The 20,395-nt window shown below is 45.8% G+C and overlaps 1 protein-coding gene across 9 annotated transcripts in view; it reads left to right on the top strand.

The window, feature by feature from the left end:
• CFAP91 (cilia and flagella associated protein 91) overlaps positions 1-20,114 on the top strand; it is a 39,394-nt gene extending 19,280 nt beyond the window's left edge. For 3 of the 9 annotated variants that reach the window (XM_053971122.1, XM_053971131.1, XM_053971123.1), the window contains 6 exons: positions 482-553; positions 1,857-2,003; positions 4,499-4,720; positions 5,959-6,107; positions 7,339-7,430; positions 10,654-11,259. In XM_053971122.1, coding sequence (XP_053827097.1) covers positions 482-553; positions 1,857-2,003; positions 4,499-4,720; positions 5,959-6,107; positions 7,339-7,430; positions 10,654-10,907 — 936 coding nt within the window. In that variant the 3' untranslated portion in view covers positions 10,908-11,259. Of the gene's footprint in view, positions 1-481; positions 554-1,856; positions 2,004-4,498; positions 4,721-5,958; positions 6,108-7,338; positions 7,431-8,154; positions 8,335-8,408; positions 8,823-10,599; positions 11,260-19,859 lie in introns of those variants that run through there. The other 6 variants (XM_053971124.1, XM_053971125.1, XM_053971126.1 and 3 more) reach the window with 6 other exon arrangements.
• Positions 20,115-20,395: the final 281 nt, after the last annotated feature.

The following is a 20,395-nucleotide window of genomic DNA, read 5'->3' on the forward strand; positions in this document are numbered from 1 at the left end:
AATAAATATCAAAAGAAAAATTGTAAATGTTCCCTTTTAATTTAAAACCTTTTTTATGGTTAACAGCTCTCTTGGACATATTCTGTCCTCTTAGTGTCTCAACCTGTTAAATTAATGTAGCTGATGGTTTATTTTGCAAGCTTAGATACCGTCAAGGTACAAATAGTACTTAAAATGCATACAGTAATTTTCTCCATCAACATCTCCTTATCATTAGGTTCTCATCTCTAAAGACCCTCTAAAATTTCAAATAGAATCTAAATATACAACTTTTCTTCCCCATCCCTTGTAAAACACAAAAGTACATGTTATTCTGACTCACCTTCCTTTCCCTAGAAATTAGAAGAATGATGTTGCAAAACAACCAAGAAAAGACAGGATATGAGTTAGACTGTTTAACAGTTAGACAGATAATCTACAGAAATCCCAGCCTCCAAAGAAATAATTAATTATTGTGTGGATATTTGTTATACTTTGGCAGGAGGAAGAGGAAATAGACCTGGCAGCGATCTGTCTGCAGAAGTTGCTCCGAGGCAGGGCTCTTCAGAACATGGTATTCTGTCTCTTTGTTTATGTCAATCTTCAGAATGATGGTGGGAATGACTGATTGCAAAGGGTGTTTGCAATCTTTCTTCCACAGCACTAATCAGGGGTAGTGAGGCTCTGCACAGCAGAATTACTCAAATGGCAAATTCTAGACTGGATCTGGACCATGAGTACATTCTGCCATGATTATGCCAAGGTCCCATGCACAAGAAAGGTCCCACATCCCAGCAGGGCAGCCTGTATTTCATACCATCTTTTTGGTTTCCACTGGTGGTGAGCTGGACCCCAGATGAGGAGCAAGTGAAGCCTACCACCATGATGTGCAAGACTCATCATTCTGCTTTCAAGGGAACAGAAGGGGGTCTAACTAAAAATTAATTCAGTAGCCATGCCTCATGGGCTTTATATTAAGCAAGTCTGTCACTTATGATCAGTCCAGAAGGTTTGTTTTTGTGTCCACAAAAAGTAGAACTGGTACTCTCTCTTGCAGTAACTATTTAATGATTTGAACTGTTCCCATGCAGGACTCTGAGCTTTAGCAAACAGTACAATATTGTGAAAATGGTTTGAGATGGAATATGTACTTCCCAAGTGTTCTACAGTTGTGTGATGATGTGTGAGAGATCTGTGGTTGAGGCCACTGAAGGATTGTTGACTTTCAGAGCATGAAATGTCCCACCATTTTAGGAATCTTCTTCCAGCTACTGCTGGATCAAAAATACATTACTGAGGTGGAGAATGACACAAGCAGGGTTGAGTGATCTTTTGTTGCTCTTGGAAGTCCTGTTGGAAGAGAGTGGGACTGAGAGTAAAACAGTGTCAGGGAGGGCGGGGCCACATAACCCCATAACAGGGATGGCAGCAGTTTAAGCAACCTCCCCACCAGTTTATGGCTTTGGGCTGTTGCTGGGCTATCTCAAAATGAAGGTCAGAGGACATGAGATGTTGGAACACTGTGAAGCTTTGACACTGAGGCTGATATAACAGGGTATGCAGAAGACTATTACCCTTTTGCATAGGCGGTGGTGTTCTACATTCCAGTGGTTTGAGTTTGGTAAAGCCAAACAGAATAATAATACTAATAAAAATTAAAAAAAAAAAAAAAAAAAAAAAAAAGAAAAAAAAAAAAAAGTAAAACGTAGCAGATTACCTGACAGCTGTAGAATTTGCCTAAATGCAACCACAAATTTGTTAGGTCTTGGTAACAGCTGACCTTGCAACTTGGAGAAAAAGGGTGTGTTTTGCTGGCAAAAACACCTTGTTCTATATTCTCCATTTATTATGCTCAGTTGTTCACCTTTATTTTAAAGATATTTGAAGGGAAGGAGAGGCACCTGGATCTGATCCAAGAGCTGCGCACCACTCACGCGCTCCAGGAGGATGGACAGCTGCTCTTGAAGGCACAGAAGCAGATGACACTGTCTTTACAGCGACAGCGTGACTCACAAATGCAGCAGGTTTGCTTGCATAGATGGGAAGGTTGATTCACAGCTCTGTCCTAACTAGACACTCTGTGCTTGCAGTACCACAACACTTTCACATTTAATTTTTTATGTTTTCTATTATCCAAAGCACAGAAGGCACCCCAATAGCAATAAAGCTCTCCTAGCAAAGGCCAAGCACTGAATGCCTGAGGGGCTAAAATTGCTCTCTCACTGCTCTGGAGGCTCTGGGGAATCTCAGAAACAGACTGAGGCACCCTGACCACAGCTGCTATGCAGCCTGTGTTTGCTTTGTTTGCAGACAGAGCGTTTATTTATATTTACAGGGCTTTGAACAAACTGCATTGTCAGATGACCCTCAGTTTTACCACATTTCAATCCATTTGACTGGTACTGTGACCTAGTATCACAATACGTGCTTGTCACTCACATCTGTTGGATGTTTTCCTGAGTGTTTGTTACTGCTCTGTCATTTTCCTGTCCCTTTTCTACTTTGGCACCCTCTCAGGCTTCTCCTCACACATAAAACCTCACAAAGGCAGCCAAAGCCAACTTATTTTGTAAATCCTGCTGGGCTCAAGACTTCAAGAACCTTAGCAATGGTGACACATTGAGGTACCTGCCACTGTATGCAGAGTAAAGAAATTTAGGGCTCCATTCTCTGCCAAGGATCTAGTGAGAACCAGGGATGCAAATTCCCATCCTGTTTCCTTACAGTGCCACAGCTTTCCAGAGGAAAGAGAATGAAATGGCAGATGCTGGTCAGGAGTGGATCATAAAGAAATTTTGTTCATAGTTCACTACATTTCAGAACATGCAGTGTCTATCACATTCCTGCAAGTTTTCTTCTAATTTTTACTACTCTGCTGTTTTTTCAATGTCCAGCTGTGAAGCAATTTGGCAGCTTTCATATTACAATAACAGCATCCACTGGCAAGTTGACCTGGTGGAGATGAAGCCTCACTGTTTCCTGCTGGTTGGGCAGCAACAAAATTTCCCTTTAGATCTCAATAAAAATTGAGCCAGGTGATTGAGTTTTACCATTTAGCATTTCCAGATACTCCTTCATGCACAGGAAGCCCAGGTGTAGAATGCAGGAATACAGAATATTTCTATTGAGGAATTAAGAAAAAAATAAAAGCCTTAGGCCTTAGAAACTTGCAGTGCTCCATTTCTTCTAGAAGCCCAGATGAGAGTGAAAGAGAAAGCAGTTCAAACACCATAATGACATTCATAGAGGAGAGAGAGCAAATGGTAAAGATATTGACCTCTGCTCTCAGAATTTCCTTTTTGGAGAGCCACTATCCCCCTCTGCTGGTATCGGCCTCCTCTCACTTTTTTTTTTTTCAACTGTCTCTGAAGGTTCACAGTCCAGGGCTCAGGTTGTCAAACATTTTGAACTTTTAAAACTCTCTGGAATGCATGTGCAGGAGTTTTCTATGTGTGTGGCTATTTCAGAAAGTCACTGATGACTCTCAGTTCTATAGGGTTTGGTGGTCACAGGTTTTTTTCAGGTTTTTGACCATTTCAATGTAAAGTAAATGCTTCCTGCCTAAAGAGGATGGAAATTTCACATAAAACAGTCAGAGATGAGGAGCTGAAAATTTTGGACTCATACATAACAAAAATTTAACACAAGAGTGTTCCTGAGTTGTTTTCCTCCATTTCACACCAGTTTTATATACAGCACCTGGAGCAATGAAGAGGAGGCAGCACTTTAGTTCCATGTTATCCCTCCCTGTGAGGTGGTGCAGTTACTGCATCACCATCTTCCATCTGAAACACCTGTGGGCTAAGTGCTGTCACTTCTCGATGTGTGCAACGTTGACAATCCCCCTTCCTTTGAAACACTGCCTGGGCACATGGCTCAGCTGTATAAGAAAGCTGATTTATTATTACTTGTCTGGGAGATTTCAGCTCCACTTGAACTTTTATGTTTAGGTCTATTCTGTAATTGCCTGTTTATTTCAACAGAACACAGCATCTCAGCCAGTTCCAGACATTCCCTCCTGCCAAGGCCTGTGGCTTCAGAGTCCATTCTGGAGATAATGAACTCCCCATAGATCTTGTCTCTTTCTGTAGTGCAATCACACATACCCAGTCCATAGAACAGGATGTGCCTGGAACAAGGAGTGAATGGCACAGTAATGCTGAACACCTGGAATCTTGTCTCAACTCTGCCACAGACTTTTGAATTTTCCATTTCCCGGAATTTTGAGGTCTCATTTGCACTTCTGCAAACTTCATATAATTACTGTCAATTTGAATTTGTCAGCAGTTAGTAACTTGTACAATTTTAGGTGCAATGCCTGAAGCTGCAGGTACTCATGTTTGCACTATGCAGAAACCAGTCATGGCATGTAACACATGAAGAGTGCCAAACTCCTGGGACTGTCCCATGGCTGGTCTGAGTGGATGCTGCAGAGCATCCACTGCCTGTGGTAGTCATGGGACTTTGTACAACATTCCTGGGGTCTGTAACACAATTCTTTGCATTTTTCTTTTGAAAGCTGTCAGCACTGGAAAGAGACTTGGCCACGGTAGAAGGAAGGGCACTGGCGAACATGCTTGATTTTCTGTCCAAAGAGCTGGTGAGGCTGCAAGAAGAACAGAAGATCCATGCTTTGCTCATGCTGGCTGAGAGGCAGAGGCGGATGCGGGAAGCAGAGGAGAGCGGACGGCGGCAGCTGGAGGAGAGCCGGCGGCAGGAGGAAGATGAACTTTTCAGACAGGCAAGAGAGGGAGACTGCTGGGACTGTAGGCTGTTTGTAGGAGCTGCCTCCTTGTGGGAAGGTCCAGATGGATGGGAGCTGCTTCAGCACTGACTTTGGGGATGGCTAGTTTTAAAATTGAGAGGGAAAGCTTAGTGAAGAGAGGGTGATTCCTTCCTGATAGTCATGTCCATTAAACTAAGGTTGATCTGAATACCCCTACAGACAGTCCTGTTTGGCCTGTCATGAATGGGTGTAGGTTTCTAAATTTCTCCAGTAAACACCTATGGAGAACAGATGTACCTAGATCATCTCTAGGATAGTGTTTTGTCAGCACTTGTTCTGCCCAGCAGAACAATTATGTGATTTTCCAGGAAAGAATCCTTTAAGCAAGGGTTTGGAAAGATTTTGCCCCCCCCCAGCCCAAGTGGACTGCAAATAACAAGAGGTACAACACTTATTTTGAAGGAACAATAATAGATAAAGTAACCTTGAAATCAAGAAAAAAAAACTGTATTACCATATTCCATAACTATTCTATAGTCCTGTTCCTATTTCCTAACTCTTGACTGCACGAAGCATATTTCTCCCCATTGAAAGACATGAGTGGGAGTCTAATTGACTAAACCAATAATTTTCAAACTTTGTGGAAGGCGGTTAATACCAAAAGGGTCTGGCATCACGTTTATTTTTTTTTTTTAATTTTAGCTTCTCATCTTTTATGTATTTCTGAGTGGTAAGCAGGTAAGGCCAAGGTGCCATAAGCTTATGCCCTGCAGATTAGCAGATGGAAAACACCCATTTCTAAAATCTCAGCTCTACAACCATTACAAAGAAACCAATAATTTTATCTTGGTTTTTGACTGGCTTGATGGAACTTTCTCCTTCAGGGTTTGCTTGAATAAAAACTGATTTATTTACTGAAGTCAATACCCATGATTATCACTTGGCAATTGTTGTTCAGGGGACCGTGAGAACTGAGGGAGCAACTGCCATTGCATTCACAGGACTAACCTGCTGCACCAGAATTGGATCTGTGAACTGGTTTTCTTTCACCTGCACTTGTTCAATCAGTTCTCAGAAAGAATTACTAGAAAAGAAACTTTTACAGACAGCATCTCTGAAAACAAATCTCAGGTTGGCCTGCCTGAAATAAAGTGTCTTATGAAAATCTGTTGTTCATGATTCTCTGGAAATCTTCCACTATGTTCCTGGCACAGCAATAGGCAGGGGAACAATATCTTGGTGTTTTGTTCTAGGTGGTGGATGTTCAGGACAGAACTATTGACACCTACTTGGAAGATGTTATCCTGAGTAGCACGGAGAGGACAGCTGAAGAGCAAGCCAGGGAAGAGATTCAGAAAAGGGCTGTAGCAATCAATGACATTGCTTACGAAATGGAGAGTCGGTAGGTTATTAAACAGCACGCGAGGGGCTGTTCACAGCAGTTTAGAACCTGCCTGACCAGGTGCATCTGTGGCTGTGTGCATCACCCAAACCATGGGAAGGGCAGAGCAGTGCTGCTCGTGGTCGCTTCATTAGTGTGGCTGCTGTATGGGAACCACGCTGCTCCTACCTGCTACACACATATAAATCCATCAGAGCCTTATTTCCATACAGCCTGTGCCAGGTTCCCTTTGCAAATCACTTGTGTGATCTGTGAATCACCCTTTTTAGATTTCTCCACACCAGTGCAGGCTGTGACTGAGCTTTAAGTGAATCTGGGAACTGCCTAAAGCAATACCCATTCATACCGATCTTTTCATTTATTTACACTACTACAGAAAATCCATTTGAAAGAGATCCTAAAAGATACAGCTATACACAGCCTTTCATTCTGGGGTGGCTCTTCTTTATGGAACTGCCAATTTCCATGGAGGTCACTCATACTGATGGCTGTCTGACAAGGCACTTTGAGTAAAGTAAGTTGTTGAGAACACCACAGTCTGTGTTTAGCTGGGGTATCAGCAGTGAATACTTCTTAGGACCTGCCAAACCCCCAGTTCTATGAGTTTCTATGCTCTTTTTTTGGTATTGAGCCATAAAAATCCCAATGACACAGTGACTCTCCTATGGTAGAGAAGCTGTGTATTTTGTATCTAGATGAATACAAGCAGAACGTTGGAATCCTTGGGGGAATGAAGCGTAGATAATGCATGCAGCCCCTGAGCCAACTGGGAACCCACCAAACACTGGCATGGAAAAGAGCACAGGGGCAGCCAAGTGCAGAGTCACAAAAGGGAAGAATTTAGCAAACTCAGCAATGGACCAAAGACTAAATTGACAAAGACACAAACCCTCAGCGATATCTGTGTGCCTAATTCAGTTTGTCATCAGAGGGAACTGAGCTTCTCAGTACCTTTGAGGATAAGGAATGTAAGATGATCCTGCTTTCCAGTGCACTGTTGAACACACTGGCAGTGCAAAGGGGGATAGTCACACTATTGTAGGATACAATACTACAATATTGTAGGATAGTCACCTATTTGTAGGATAAAGACAGACCCAGCTGACAACTGCTGCCATGACAATACACTCCCTTGGAAAGAGTGAGGGCATTTACATGGGAGACCTGTTTTTGCAGAGGTGGTCTGCAGAGAAAATTAAAATGCTAATACCACTGTGCATCTGTCCTGTAGTCGAACTCGCCTACAGTCAGAAGAGATTGTAGCAGAGCTGGTTTATAATTTCCTGATCCCAGAAGCTGAGAAAATCTTTATGAGAGAAAGAGGTAAGGAGTCCAGTAAATTTATTTTCTTTGTGAACTGGTTCACTCTCCTTATTCTAGCTCCCTGAAAGGAATGATGTAGCCAAGAGTTGTTTCAGTTCCCTGAGATTCCTTTTTGGCACTCTGCAGGTAGAAAGTTAAGCTCTTTCACCCTTTTTTCACCAGTTTCTTTAGTCTTTTTAAACGGTGACTGAAATTCAGACCTGCTGTAAGATCTGGCCTGTGCTTTTGCCGGAAAGGTTGAATCAGATAATCCTTGAGGTACCTTCCAACCTGGCTCGCTATGATAAAGTTGGTGTATCTGCAACAATAAAACTGCATAAAAAGAAGCAGCCCATTGCACATTCAGAAACAAACTGGTAAAAATCTTCAAGTAGAACAGTTGTGAATTGTGTGCAATTTCTAAAACTGCGTGAGACTTTAACAAGCAAATTACTTAAATATACGTCATATATGGAAGGAAGGTTGTACACTTTCCTATGCTTCCCTCTCCTCCCCAGTGGGCTGAGAGCAAGAGGTAAAGATAAAGTTTTAAGGTTGGCTGTAGTGGCATCATGTTGTAAGGAGATAACCTCGCAGTTGTAAAGAGGATGTTTCTGTTTAACAAAAATGGAATAGCATCTGTCAAAATACTGAGGGGAAGACACTGGAAAGCTGTGTATTACATTAAGTAATGTCATAAGTAAGTGGCTGTTCCTAACTGGAATATTTCCACTGACCAGCACAGGTGGAAGACCCTTACTAAAGAAGTCACCCACAGAAAGTGAATATGACCTAAGCAAAGCAACTGCATCACAATAGAGCTTGAAGGGAGGGGGGTCCTTGCTGCAGTGCACTTCTCTGCCTTGAGAACAAAGGCGCTTAGTTCATTGCCTCTTTTATTGCTTTGTGAATGAAAATACAAACCCTGAGTATGCATTTTGTGGTCTCTGAATTGTGCAAACTTTCTTCTTCCTGGCTTGTGCATTGCTACAACAACAGGACCTGTTCTGCAGCTGGGATTTCTGTACAAGCTTAAATCAGCTCCCTTCACTCCAGCACTGCTTCTGCCAGCCTTCCAGAGCAGGTGATGTAATGGTAGTCAGTGAAGCCTGCGGCTCAGGCACTAACACACACAGGTTAGCCTGTCTCAGAAAGGAGAGCAGAAAGAAGACCTGGAGATGGGTTAGGATTCTGGACATACTGAGGACATACATCAAGGCTCAAAATACGTACTGGGCTTAAATGCAACAGCAGCTAATGAACAAAACACCTCAGATGCACTCCCAAACAACAGAAGAAAAAAAATCTTCAGAATCTGTGATAGCTACAGTGAATTTGCCTGGAAAACAGAGCTAGACCCAATTAAAAATCAAAGTGGATGCTGGTGGAATAAAGCAGCAGGCTGTTAAGAGAGCTCCTTCTAATGCGATCAGGAGAAATTTGTCACAATATTCTTGTGATGGCAGAAATCAAATGTCAGGAAGAGACCTGGCTCATACTCTCTTCTGCTATTGCTTCCTGGGGTGGAGGGGGCTCCATTCACTTAAGACAGTTGAATTCTACCAGATGTACACTCTGATGAACACACCCTGCTGTAAACCTCCTGCACAGTGATACTTTCAGGGAAGCAGAATCATTAACTATTCCATGGAAATCCAAAGGAAATGGTAGCAAAGAATGGCATTAGATCTCATAAACACATGAGTGTATTGCATTTCTGTAGTGGCTTTTAAAGCCTTCCCTATAGTGAGCCAAATTATTCATTATGAAACTGTGTTTTAGCAACCTGGCCCATGCTTGAGCATTCACCTTCCTTGAAAGTATTAGAAAGTGATCTAAGAGAACAGTTATCTGGCCTGTCAAAGGAGCAAATCCATTTGTAGAACAAAGATTTGAGAGCCTGCAGTTTCAGTCTTTGTCTACACTTTACCTTCCCCTTAAACAACTGTTTTGCCATTACCTAGTTTGGGATTTTTTTTCCTCCTCATTTTGTTGCATTTTGATGCATAAAAGCAGGGATTATCCAATACTGGCTCACCCTGAGAAACCTCTGTACCTCGATTTTGAACCTTGCCTCAATGGAAGTAGAAGTCACTGTGCTGATATGAAAAACCTTGCTTGGAAAAGGACAGTCACTCACCAATTTCAGCATGTTGTCCTTTAGACAGAATTCACTGTGGATGGAGAAAGGGCCTGCAGCAATTCCAGGGGAGAATTCCCAGTATAGTTGATGCAGTTGATGCAAACATGATTGAACCCAAAATGCCTTGGGTAGAGAAGCCAAAATGCCTTGGGAGTGAAGGCTGGCTGGTGAAGATCAGCTTTTCAAATGCAAGTGAGATCCAGTTGCATTCATTGTTGACAAATTGGACCTGGGAGATGGATAAACATAAACAGGGTGGGTTGGTAACGCTGAGTGACTGAGACAGGGACAGCAGAACTGTGTGCCAGCATGCAGGACACCCTTGCTTCAGATTCACAGTCTAAGTGCAAACCAGCCTTGGAGCAGGCCAAAGTAAGTCTTGGACTTCTGTAGGGAAGTGACAGGATGAGAGCCACCCCTTGTTCCTGCATCATTCCTCACACTCTCTGTAAGGCACACATTACTTCAATCCCCGTGACTGAAATAAAGAGGGAAAGGGCGAACAAAGAACAGTGAAGAGCAATAAAGAGAGCTGTAGGGTGAGCACTTCGGCTTGGGTAATTATTTCCCAGGAGGTGGGTTGGAAATACATACAAATGACTTTGGATGAAAGGAGGCAATGCTGCAGTAGCTGAAGGGAGGTGATAAGGTAGGCAGGTGACTTCATGTGTCAGTTGTGGCTCGAGTCTTACTTTGAACTTAGTAAGAGTTTCTCAGTGCACGTCAAATCCTGGCACAGGAGATGGCAGATTTCAGCTGGATCTTTCCAGAGGCTTGCTGCAATTAACAGACACTGAAGGAGAAGTTATTTTAAAGCCTGATAATATATCCTGGCCAGTCATTCCCAAAGCTGGAAAGGAGAACACTTTGGCTGTGCTTCCCACTGTGGGGGCCAGTCTTCAAAGTGAAATGCAAAGTTGGTTGCTGCTATTAGGTGGCAGTAGAACGCTTTCAGCCAAAGTTAGAAGGGCATGATTTTTTTTCCTGAGACAGACTTTTCCACCGCTGCAGGATTGCTAAAAGCTACTCCTCCCTTCTCCCCTACAGAGAACACTTTGCTGCACATTTCCAAGTAAAAGCCTTACCTCTTTTTATGCACAGTGAGGCAGTCCCAAAGAAAACACATCTACGCTGCTCATCGGATCATCCACGGGGGCACAGAGAGGGCTCTGGCTGATCTGGCACCGCATCAGGAAGCATCTGCCACCAAGAGAAATGAGGATTCTCCTGCTGGGACAGCCAGCACAGCTCTGAGTGGGACAGCTGCTGGACCAAGTGCAGCTGACAGCACTCACCCTGCCACAGTTGCACGTGAACTTGCACAAGGCTTCCACAAGGATCCCGCAGCCTCCTAGGACAGAAGATGAGTGAGGTGGGTTTCTCTTCCCCTCTGTGATTTGAGTTCAGAGCATGGTGAGGGAAAGGGAAGCACATTGTATTTACTTTTTCAGGGCACCCTGAATGGAAAACCCTCTCTCTCCTTTGGGCTGTCCCTCCTGCTTCCTGCCAGCAGTGTTGTCCTGGAATCATTCTGTATACATTCTGGTGTGGCAGCTCCCTCCACTCCCTCTCCAACTTGCTTTGGACTTCATTATCTATTTTTTTCTTGTTCTGATTATTTAGAGAAGCTTTAGTGAGAAAGCAGTGTTAGCATTCCTTGTTTGTTTTCCTGGCACAGACCAATAAAAATCTGCACCTGGGCTTTTAGTGGTATTTCCTTGCTTCAATAACATTAAATGAAAAAATACTCCATAAGTGGGAAATTTTGAGACCATCCACAGACAAGCATGTCCCACTGATTTCTTTAGTGGTTTAAGGCCCAGAGGCTTCCTGCATTAGCACTGCTATTAATAAAGCACAGGAGCTGAACAAAACCAGTCAGATTTTGCATCATCTTTTCACATCATTAGTCCTTGGAGAAAGAAAAGGTGTCCTTCACCTCAGCAGGGTGGTTTCTGACAAGCAGGCAGTGTCTGGCACAAGCCTAGGTGACAGCAGCATGGCACGGGCATGGCGGGGCTGATGCCTTTTCCAGAAGTGTTCCTCTTCAGGCTGACTGGTTCTTGCTTTTTATCACTGCAAAGAGGAGTTCTGGAAAGAATCTTATTTTGCTTGGAACAGTGTTGGTCACTCTGGCTCTCCAGCTCTGGGGGCTAATCAGAAAGGATGCTGGCTTTGCTGTGTGCTGGCTTTGCCGTGTTTGCAGGCACGGGGGTGCTCCAGCTCCAGATGTCGGGAAGCAGCGGGCTCAGACAGGCGCAGTGCATCTGTCACAGAGCTCAAGGCTTGCTGAGCTCTCCAGCACTCACGTGTCAGAATTCCTGAGGGCTGTGGCCTTAGCACATAAAGGGACATTTACACCAAGCACCACATTTTGGAGGGGCGGGCACAGCCACGCCACCACACCCAAAATGCTCATTCATTGATGGCTACAGCTTACACAGCCAACAGCAGTACTGGCCCTCAGTGCTACAGTGGTAATAGGCTGATCTCTCCCTGCTGCCATAATTTCTCCCCGTGGATCATCTTTTCCTTGTGCTGGATCTGTAAAGCTCAGGTGTGGTTCAGCTAATCCCAGCCATAGTGCCTCTCCTACATAACACAAACCAGCAGCTGGTCAAAAATGGTGCTCATTAATGCATTCCAATAAAATTCCTGCATTGGGTCTTTGCTCTGTGGGTTAGGCTGGGGCAGGGTACAGGGAAAGGAATTTACACGGAGGGGAGAGGGAGGAGAACGGAGTCTGGATACCCTGTATTCCACTGGGGAGTAAATAACAGCTGGAAAGAGGGAAAAGAGCTGCACCAAACCACTGCTGGGCTCCAGGTCGCTGAACCAGGGGCACCAGGGGACTGCTGGGGTCAGGCAGCCTCTGTAAATGCTGCAATGGCTGGCAGGAGTCAGAGGGGGGTGACCAGTTTTAATTAGGACTCTGTGAGGATGGGGACTGGGGATTTGGAGCAATTCTCATGGTATTTGTAGCTAGTCAGTGAAAGGGAAGGTTGGAAATACAAAAATATAGAACAAAACACTCTCCACAGTGTGGGAGGAGAAGCTGTGCAAGAATTGGCTCTGTAGCCTCAGGCCACCTTGGACAAATTTATCCTGGTTAAAAGGAGGGGGGATAACATGAATCACAAGATCCAACGTAATAGGAGAGGCATGGAAAACTTGATGCAGCAGAACAGTGGAAGACCCATCCATTGAGGCATTTGCTGTATTTCTGAAGATGGTCTGTCAAAATAAACGTTCTGCATGTGGCTCACTATACAATTTGATGTGGTTTTAGAAAGAAGTATTCCAACAGATGTGGGAATGGACAGATGTTGCAGCACTTTGGTCTTCTGTAGGGACACAGCTCTGCATGACAACAAGGGGGCAGGGGACTCAGAGGACTCCAGATGCTGTGCACAGGCTGAGCTATAAATGTCTCACCTTCTATCATGATTTAAGAGACACCATCAGGATAAAGCCATCTTTTCCACATGACATTGCCTACCATGTAAACTGAAGGCCACAGCAGGATTCCTGCAGGAAACTCTTCTGTAGAAACTGCTTTCAATTGTCATGTGGGGTTTTTTTCTTAAGCTTTGCAGAATGTACTTTCAGAAAGAAAATGAGCACAGTGAGAGGGAGTTGGGATCATAAATCAATAGCATAAGAATGCACCATTCCCTCTTCTAGCAGGAGACAGAACAACCCTGGGGAGGAGCCTGTACCCGAAACAAACACAGCAGATGCCTCCAGGGCTGCTCCAATACAGTGCAAACATGGGGAAAATTCAGCTTGTCCCTTTTCTTTCACCAGCTGCCCACGGGGAGGGAGCCTGGCTGTGCCGCTCTGCTGGCTCCTGTCTCCTGGCAGGTGGGGGAGACAAGGCTGAGCCAAACAGGGCTCTGGGGTCACTGTGCCCTGAGAGTGGTGAAAAATTAGTCTTTGCAGTAAGTGAATGAATGCAAATTGTCCCAGGGCTTCCCTGCCAATACGGTTCTGGTGGTGTGGGAGGAGAAAATCTTATGGCACCAAGAACAGTTCAGCAGAAAGGACTTGGGGTCCTTCTTTACTGGAAATGTACAGTGTCTGCATTTCTGTCAACAGAAACCCACACCAAACCCACACTCCCCCATCTCTCCTGCCTCACTCAAAAGCAGTATGACCATCACAAGAGCTGCAGCCATAGACCTGGGCGTGGTGCTGTTAAAAGAGTTCCTGCCACTTTCTGAGCACAGCTGTTCCTTCTGCTTCTGGTCTTGTAAGTGTGCAGGATTTGCCTGATACTTCATTGGGCTCAATTCAGCCGTCACACCATTTCTTTTAGGAGAGTGGGATTAACCCTACAAGTATGATCCTCACATGCTCAAGGCTTTTAACAAAGCATTATTGCTATCTCCTTCAAGTCCTGTTTCTCTGCTTTCACCAAAGTCCTGCTCATGCAACTTTTCCTGTGTTTTAATGATTGGTGAATCAGAATCGTGCTGGTATCCAGCCTCCTCACCACAGCGCCCTCCACAATCAGGCCTGGGCTTGGATGGGGAGCTGTTGTTTCCTGTGCCTGCCTTCCATCCCACCTGGGAGGTGGGAATTGGTTTGAACACCTGCCAAAACTGCCAACTCCCCGAGACAGAATGTGTACACCTGCATTAGTAAATTCAATTTTCCCGGGACCACCCTGGACCAAGGCTCCCACCCCTCCTCCCAGCCACTGCCTGGAGCAGAACTGGCAAGGAAAGCATCTCAACAGACACTGTTTGCACCAGACAGAAAATGCCAGTAGGCCAAGGGGAAGGGTGTACGCTGACACCCATGGAGCAGGGCAGCTCCGGCTCTCTGCTCTGATCATATCATTCATTCCTCTCATTCCTCCTTTTCTCCCACATGCTGCATCAACCCCACACACCTTTTCCTCCACTTCTGGCTGGAGTCAAGGCCACTTCTCTTGGCTTCCTCCCATGTGTCACATCCCAATCCTTCAAGTAGCACTTGGAAGTGATGTCCTATTCCCCTTTCCTTCCTGCAGGGCTGCTTACCTGTATCCACATGTGCTGCCTGGCTCAGCACACCATCCCCAATGGACCTGAGAGCTTTGGCTGCTCCTGCCAGCAAGCACCCACTGTTGCAGCTGCCCACTGCTCTACAGCAGCTTGGACCGCAGGGCCCAGCCAGAGGAGATTTATCCCCCCCAGTTCCTCCAGTGGGGAGCTTGCAGGGCAGCCTGCAATCATGGCCCATCCTGGAGCTCCTCAGTCAGTGCTGGGGATGTTGGTCTTTGTCCTCAGGGAGTGCCTGGGGGGAGCGTGCAGTGCCCCTGCAGTGCTGATTGCAGTGAGATAAAGGTGGTAGAGACTTGAAAGCTGCATTTGCTGCTCTCTCCCTGAGTTGCTGCAGGATTGATCCTAAGAATCTCCCTTTTGTCTGTTACTGAGTCAGTAACAGCCTCTTGCAAACACCCTGTTGGTTCCTTACTTGTTGAATTGGAGCCTCTCTCTGCCTGCCAACATAATTTTTCTGCCCCCAGCCAAATGCAAACCATTTTTTCATTGCTGTGTGGGCCCCAAATCTGTTGTCTCCAGCAGAAACAGCTTCCATTGACCAACCTCTTCCTAGGCCCGGTGCTGTGAAACAAAAATCTTAAAATAGGTGTAATTGAGATGGTCCAAAGAGTCCCCAGCTGGGCAGTCCTTTTCCCAAGGCTGTTAACTTATGGCAGCATTCCAAACAACATCAATGATCTCCTTGAGTAAAAACACTCTGAAACCACCTGGGTTATTCCAGTAAGCACCATCTTCCTCCTGAACACTCTGGCTTGGCAAAGGATTTGGTTACAGGAATAAGCTGCAGAAGGGAGGTAGAGGGCATGGCTGCTGTCATGCCAGAGGAGATAATCATAGAATTGTTTAGGATGTAGAGAACCTCTAAAGTCACCAAGTCCAACCATTAACCCAGTACTGCCAGTCCACCACTAAACCATGTCCCCAAGTGCCACCTCTTTTAAGTATCTCCAGGGACAGTGGATCACTCCACCACTTCTCTGGGCAGCCTGTTCCAGGGCTTGACAACCCTTTCCATGAAGAATTTTACCCCTAATATCTAATGTAAACCTTTCCTGGTGCAACTTGAGGCCATTTCCTCTTGTCCTCTCACCTGTTACCTGGGAGTAGAGACTGACCCCCACCTGGCCGCAGCCTGCCCTTGAGGAGTTGTGGAAGGTGATAACGGGGATCTGGTGAGGGGGGTGGGAATGCCCTTTGCTTCCTCTCAAGCTCCCACCACACACCTGACCCTGCCCTGCTCCCTGCAGCCCCCGTGTCCCTCTGACAGGACCTGCTACATGTCCCTCTGTCACAGCAGGTGTCTGGACCCTGTGACCCAGCTCAGCACTTGGAGGTGAGGTAAAGCACAGGAAGGTCAAGCAGCCAGTGACAATGAACAGTCCTGCTCCAACTCCTGCCCTGCACCAGTTTTTAGAAAATTTGCTTAGAAAAAAAAAAAAAAAACCAACCAAAAAGCCCAAACCCTTCAATCTCTCTGCTTAGCAATCCATTTCATTCTCAGTTCCCTGGGCCTGCCACCATGCACAGGGCCTGCAGCTCCTCTGCTGGGACAGGTGTTTGTGCTCTGCCAGGGAGCTTTGCCTGGGGACCAGGGTTTGTTTGCCCACAGCCACATTTTCTCACTCTGCAGCAAGCGAGGGGGCTCTGCAGATGGCCCTGGGCCCTGGGCCTGGGCACACTGCTCCACTGCAGCTCTCGGGGCAGAGCACCCCGGTCAGAAACACCCTGCTGCAGCCAATCGCAAGCTTCCACAAGGGAAGAGGCTGTTCATTCCCCACTTGTCCTGGAGGATCCAGCCTTACCTCTGGAGTATGTGAGCAGAGAGGCGTGATGCAGAGAGCCTGGAATTCCTGGAAGAGAAGGCTTAACTCCACTGACTGCATGGGACACCTACCCAACTGCATGCAGGCTCAGGGAGCAATAGGATACACCAAGTAGTATCTGTGCCAGGGCATCAGGAATTAGCTGGGTGTGGAGCAAGATCCAGGGCTGCATTCCTGCACTGGCCAAAGGCAGGTGTTTGCTGTGAAGTCCAGTTCCCCCTTACAGCCCTGAGCACTCACCTGTACTCTCACCTGAGATGAGCTCCAGCAGCAGTTTCTTTTGGGGGTCTGGTCTCTGCTCCAAAGACTCACATTGTACAACACAGACCCAGACAGAGCCTGGCTTTCCTGCTGTGCCCCGTGGGGCATTGACACCTACACACCCTCCTTTCCTACCGGAGCTTGGATTTGGCAGCCGTCGGGTCTTGCAGCCTTTGTGCACAGCTGATTTAGCAAAGCCAGGAACACCACTCTTCAAGACTATCAAGGGATGACAGGACAAGGGCCCAGCCAAACCCTTCCCAGAGCCCAGGGAGGGAAGTGAGGTTCCAGGCTGGCTGATGAGGTTGTGTACCATCTGCTGGGCACGCTGTCTCCAAGCAACTGGACGTGGAGCCTCAGATAAATTGCAGTGCTCTTCTCTCCCCTCTGCAGTTTGCGGCTCGCTTCCCTCCTCCTCCTCCTTTGTGGCTCTTCTTCTTCTTGCACTTGGACCTTCCCACTAGCTGCCCCCTTCCAGATAACAAATGGTGCCAGTAGCCTTGACACTGACTTTTAATTCCAACGCAGATGGCTGGCAGCTCGCTCGATAAAGACAAAGCACATCAGTGGAGCAGACTCTTGTACTGCATTCAGCTCGGTGCTGCTTTACTCCCGGATTAGCATTTTAAATCATCCCAAAGCACTGCTGACCAACAGCTAAGTGGATTTGACCCTGGTTTGCAGATGGGTCTCAAAAAGTATTTTCCCACAGAATGACAGAATGATGTTCCCTGGAAGGTTGTGCAAGGACTGGCTCTCGATGCTAAGGTGTTTCATTACATCTTTTAGAAGGGTGGTTGGAATATAAACACGATATGAAACTGCAACAGTCCCACTGGCAATGCTTGCAGGAGTTACAATGAGAGGGCATGCTGGATAAACTGGACAGCTGCAGCCTCTGCGCAGAAGGGTGAATGCAATCCTCAGGTAAGGAGACAGGCAGCAGCTACCAGATGCTCTCCAGTGCCTTCACTGACACTGGGGAGAGCACTGTAGGGAACCTCTGGCTTCTTTTGGTACTACAGCTTAAGGAGGGGTTCAAAATGACTGGAGATAAAATTGGAAACGTTACAAAGATGCGAAGGAGTTGAAGATCCCCTTCCAATCAGCTTAGCAGAAAGTTATGAGGTGCTTGAGTTCTGTTCATTTGGCTCTGACATTCAGAAAAGAGACCTAAGACTGCAGATGAGAGTTCCCGTGCAAAGACAGCGCATAAAGAGAGCCCACAACTTGCATTCCAGGTGAGGGAACATCAGCAGATGCAGGAGATCCCAGTGCAAGTCCATCCAGAGACGTGCCCAAGGATGACTGACCACCACCCCAAATCACCAGCGATTGTGATGAATTCCCACTAGAGGCAAGCTTTAAGTAGATAAACTCACCCAGAGAGGCGCTGTAATTTTTGGCAGCAACGTGTTTGCAGGTGTAAGTGGCCACCCTGAACGGCCAGGGCCAGACTTGACGAGGAGAGCAGTCCCAGTCTCAGCATGAGTTGGATGCACCCAGAATCCTGGTGACCTTGTGGGACAGAGTAAGTGAAGGGACAGCAGCGTCTACTCACTGTGTTGCTTCTGGGGCAGCCAGGCTCGGGTGGCCGCCTGGCCGTCACCCCGGTGCCCCAGAGCCTGCACAACCCAAGCCCCGAGCCCACTCAGGGAGCTGGGGTGTGCCAGCACCTGCTCTGAGAGGCACAGCTCCAGCACCCAGGAGGGGCCAGAACAGCTCCTAGACACACATTCGGCAATCAGGAGAGGATCAAGGGGATCCTGACTCAACACTCATGGTGTGGACCCAGCAAGGGCCCCTTCCCACCCTGCTCCCATTTGTCCTGGAGGGCCTCTGTAGTAGAAGCTCCAGCCTGGAGCCCAGCAGAGGTGTCATGGGAAAAACCGCGGCTCGTGGCACACAAACAAAGCAAGAGGAGTCTCTTTGCAATATAAATTTGTTTTTATTGAAGCAGCAGTCACATGACCTCGCATCTAGCCTTTAGGATAGCGACAGAATGGATTCGGCCAGGTCAGCCAGCCCAAAAAAGGATTTTTATTTTTTTTTCTTTTTTCTTTTTGCGCTAATAGACATGTCATGTTTAATACATACATTATCCAGTACCGGAAACCCAACTCAGAGATAGCTATGTGCTGATTTGCTGGAGGAACGGTCCACTGGACGTGGTCTCGACAAACTTTACAGATCACCACCAAATAACATTACTAATGGGATCCAATGATTTATAAAAAAACAACCCAAACAACCATGAGTGCAGGATTCAAAGCCAGCAGTTTACACAGGTTCTTAAGTTTGTATCTATAGGTGGACGGTAAAGGAAGATTGGTTGGTTTCAATTTGAAATATTTATGTCCCAGGGTTCCTCTCTCCATCAAATCAAACGGTGTCATAGACAAGCTGGCATCTCTTTAAAAATAGCATGGAATAACACAGCTCATTTAAGAAAACATGCTCATTTCTTGAGGTTTTTCTTTATTATTACAAAGATTCACGTCCACCTATTCTCGCAGAGTGGAAAGAGGCATAAGGGTGAGGAACAAGGGTCAGAGAAGGGAGAGAGGAGGAGGGAAGAATAGGGCAATTTTTTGAAATAAAGACCACACACTTGGTATTTTTTAAATTTCATTTCCAGGCTAACCTACTTTTTATTTAATGCAAATTACAGTACCAGTTAACTATTTCCGAACCGAGTCACACAGAACAAAACGTATTTACAAGGGGAATGGGGCGGGGGAAATAATAAAACATTAAGCATACTTTCCACAAAAAAAGTTTATATTTAAAATGAAAAAAAAAAATCAGTCACAGAGGCATTCAAGTAGTAATAATGTTATACAGGTTTTGCTTTTCCTTTAAATCAAGACAGATTTGCACAAGTGTATGCAATAGTTTGTATACAACCCACAGTCCTTAATATATATATATTTAGATTTCTGTTTTTAAGATGGAAGTGGTCACGCTAATTGGTGTGTACAGGCCCAAGTGATCCATCAGCAACACATTAATGAACGCAAATTTTACAGGCAAGCAAATTATATATATATAAATATATTTTATATATATATATTAAAAATAAATTGAGAAAGACCAACACAAGGAAGCTACTTTTCTCGAGCTAACCCCTTAGGTACTGTTTTCCTTTCCTGTCGTTTTGCCATTATTGCAGTGTTGCAAAACAAAGCCAACTACGACCAGAACCGGCCGAGAGCTCCGTGGAAATCAGCTGCCACCCCAGGGGTACCCGCTGGCAGTCTCCGGAAGGCAGAGCCCGGATCGAATACCCTACTGTGCTTTTCCTCATCAGCTTTTCCTTTTTCTCCGCGGTGGCTGAGGTTCCTAGTACAGGAGTACGAGTCTGACAGGCTGCTTGACTTCTGCTTTTCCAAGTACTGAAAACTGGGGGGGAATTTTAGGTTGCAAGTCGCAGGCACCTGCCATTATTTTATGTAAAGCTTGGCTTTGAAATAAGGGGACAGAGTGTTCAGGGATCTTCTACCAGTCAATTTTCTTTTGCAGGTAATTTTTTTCTTTTTCCCTAGCAAGGTAGATAAGTTTAATAGTAAAGAACACCAGTGTCTTGATTGAGTGTCCATCGGGGGAGACAGACTGTGATCCAGCCTGGCTCAGGGACCCACTACGGCAGGGCTGACGTAAAGGACATATCAAGACCACACTGGGTTAAAAAAGAAGCCCAAAAGAGTG

The sequence above is a fragment of the Vidua macroura genome, chromosome 2 (assembly GCF_024509145.1).
Source record: "Vidua macroura isolate BioBank_ID:100142 chromosome 2, ASM2450914v1, whole genome shotgun sequence".
In the NCBI taxonomy this organism is placed as follows: Eukaryota; Metazoa; Chordata; class Aves; order Passeriformes; family Viduidae; genus Vidua; species Vidua macroura.